General features: G+C 47.9%; 1 protein-coding gene across 1 annotated transcript in view; it reads left to right on the plus strand.

Moving 5' to 3' along the window:
- The window catches only part of neo (ZP and PAN domain-containing protein neyo), a 105375-nt gene extending 103135 nt beyond the window's left edge, over positions 1–2240 (plus strand). The window contains 1 exon segment of the mRNA XM_011499610.1: positions 753–2240. Coding sequence (XP_011497912.1) covers positions 753–1331 — 579 coding nt within the window. The 3' untranslated portion in view covers positions 1332–2240.
- Positions 2241–2847: the final 607 nt, after the last annotated feature.

Below are 2847 nucleotides of genomic sequence, written 5' to 3' on the forward strand. Positions count from 1 at the left end.
ATAGCGTTCGCTCGCTACGACGATGCTGTGAGTAAATATGAGGCCCCATTGTCTGTAAATAATGTAAATAATGTGAACTACTTTGATGACATTTCGGACGCGATAGCTTTGAATAATTTAGAATAATCGCACGTGGGAGAAACAGAATTACTTGCGAGCCTCCAGCTGCCGAGTCAATAATTCGAGGAACGATGGGATAATATTGTTCCCCGTTTAGCATTACGAAAATAGAAAATAGCGCTGACAGCGAGATATCGCGCCGTAAATCACCATCGATGATTTTGAAAGCGAATCTTTTAATCATTATTAAGCATTAGCGCTGTACTTGCATCTTCTTGCACCTTATTGTAATGAAACAATCGAGTCGCTTGTCTAAATTTCTCCGCTAATGAGTATAAATGCAAAGAGCGTTATCGCCGTATGCATAATAAATTACCTTCCGGTGTTTGAGCCTCAATGGTTTTCGAAGCCAGTGAACGTCCCCTCGTAATAGCGAACTCGCGATGCGAAAGCCATAAACGTGTAGTGGTCGAGCGACGGAAACGAGGGAAATTTAAAAAGCAAAAAAGAGAGAACGGAGAAAAAAAATGGAAAGGGAAGAAAGGTCGTTTTTCGCTGACGAGGCGAACGCGGACGCAAATTTGATAACGGTAGCAGTGGCGACGGCATTGGCAACATCAACAAGCAATTCAACATCGACAACAACGACAATTGCACGATTGCGGGAGTAACGTTGGGCTTTATGGTTTCAGATTTTGCTGTCGCACTTCGACGCTTTCAAGTTCCCGAGCTCCGAGGTGGTGCAGTTCCGCGCTCTCGTGACGCCGTGCATGCCGAGTTGCGAGCCCGTGCAGTGCGACCAGGAGGAGTCGACGGGCGAGCTGCGCTCTGTCATATCATACGGGCGTCGGCGCAGGCGTGCGGCCACGGCATCCCAGATGCGCGAGGACCTCCTCCTCGTCCAGTCCATCCAGATTACGGACAAGTTCGGCTTCGAGCAATCGTCGAACCGCAGCCTTGGCCGCGAGGGGGCCTACGTGGAGGTTGAGGAGGACGGGGGCATCGGTGGCTTGGGGGGCGGCAGCACGACGACCGCCGGCCTCATGGGCGTGTGCATGAACCTGGGCGAGGCCATCGTCGCCGGCACCGTATTCCTAGTCGCTCAAATTGCCATCATCGCCGCGTGGACCTTCACCTGGCAGCGCCGCCGCCAGATGCTCAAACACCAGGAGGCGCTCTCGGTGTCGGTCTCGGTACCCGGTATGCACAGCGGCAGGGCCGATAGCCTCTGCAAGCTATACGACGCCCAGGGCTACTCGCGCCGCTTCTGATTCGGGCTCCCCATCCCGGTCGATTAACGGATAACGACGGGGAGCTTTCCTCTCCAGTATCTATCAATCTCTATCTCGTCTTGAGTCTCTGAGCCTCGTCTGCTTGTAAGCGATATGCCCTATATGTCCTATATATACATATAAACATACATAAATACATAAATACACGTACACGTTTTTACACACGCATCTATCGCAATTTATGAAAGGCGGTTATATTAATGATGAAAGTAAATTTGATGCTGCGGCGCGGAGGGATGTTTTCGGGATGCTCGCGACACGTTGCGGCGAGTGGGGAACGAAGGACGAGCGGATCGGTCAAAAAGATCCTGGTATTTTCCTGACTAGGATGCAAGGACGAGTCCGTCTATTGTGAAACCCGAGCGGGACTCTACGCGGCGCCTGGAGTCCCCTTCGGGTCCCATTTCAATTAGGCTCCTATATAGGTTACCGTATGCGCATGTAAAACCTTTATAGCTTCCTAATGTCTGCGTCGAACCAACGCGGGTTTCCCATGTTAGAAATACAGGAACCCCCGCTGGTTCTCCATTCTACTTAGGATTCAAATATCGATTTTTTTGACGAGAGATAAATTATGGCGAAAATTGCTACGAACGCGAATGCGTGACTTTTGAAAAAGGGCAACGACGCGATAATCACTTGAAGATCCACGTGCTCCCGGGAATGCGCGTGGTAAGGCCGATTAAACATTAGAATGTGTTGGGGTGTCGAGGCAAAAAGACCACTCGGGTTTCGCATTTCCAGCATTGCCTTTCCAACAGCACGATATTCGCCAACAATATGTAGCAGTTTCAGCGATAATTATCAATTTTTCATTAAAGGCGCACAGTTTTGACAACTCCTGCTATCAACCACGCATACCAACACTCAATCTCTCACTCTCACTCTCATTCTTACTCTATTCTCAATCACTCTCTCTCTCTCTATCTCTGTCTATCTCTGTCTATCTCTGTCTATATCTGTCTCTCTCTCTCTCTCTCTCTCTCTCTCTCTCTCTCTCTGTTTTCCTCGATGTGCCAAATAATTTACCCGGCAGCATGTTAAAAGTCATCTCGCTATTTAATCGTAACACGCGCGAGATCGCGAACTTCAACACCTTATCTTACTTTATTTCTCTTTCATTTCACAAGTGACATTCACAATCGTGAACGTTCTAAAGCCTTTTACTCTCTTTATCTAGATAATTGCGAGAGTGAGTAGTGCACTATCGTTACTTTCTAAGAACGTTGCCCGCCAGTTGCGCAACCGTCCGAATAATGCTGAAAGTTTAATTTCCGAGTGTGGACTTTTCAAGATTGTGCGCTTTCACTTTGATAGGACAAGGAGGAAAGCATTATCCTCATCGTATATATCGAATAGCTGAATTTGAAGGGTGAACGACGGTACGTGCCAGTCAACGAATTTTCTCGCGGCGTGAGAAATCGATGATCATCGTCACCCTTGTTCTCTCTGCCTTTAACTTTTTTTTCTGTTTTTTTCTTTTCTCTTTTTTGTT

The sequence above is a fragment of the Ceratosolen solmsi genome, unplaced genomic scaffold (assembly GCF_000503995.2).
Source record: "Ceratosolen solmsi marchali unplaced genomic scaffold, CerSol_1.0 scaffold35, whole genome shotgun sequence".
NCBI lineage: Eukaryota > Metazoa > Arthropoda > Insecta > Hymenoptera > Agaonidae > Ceratosolen > Ceratosolen solmsi.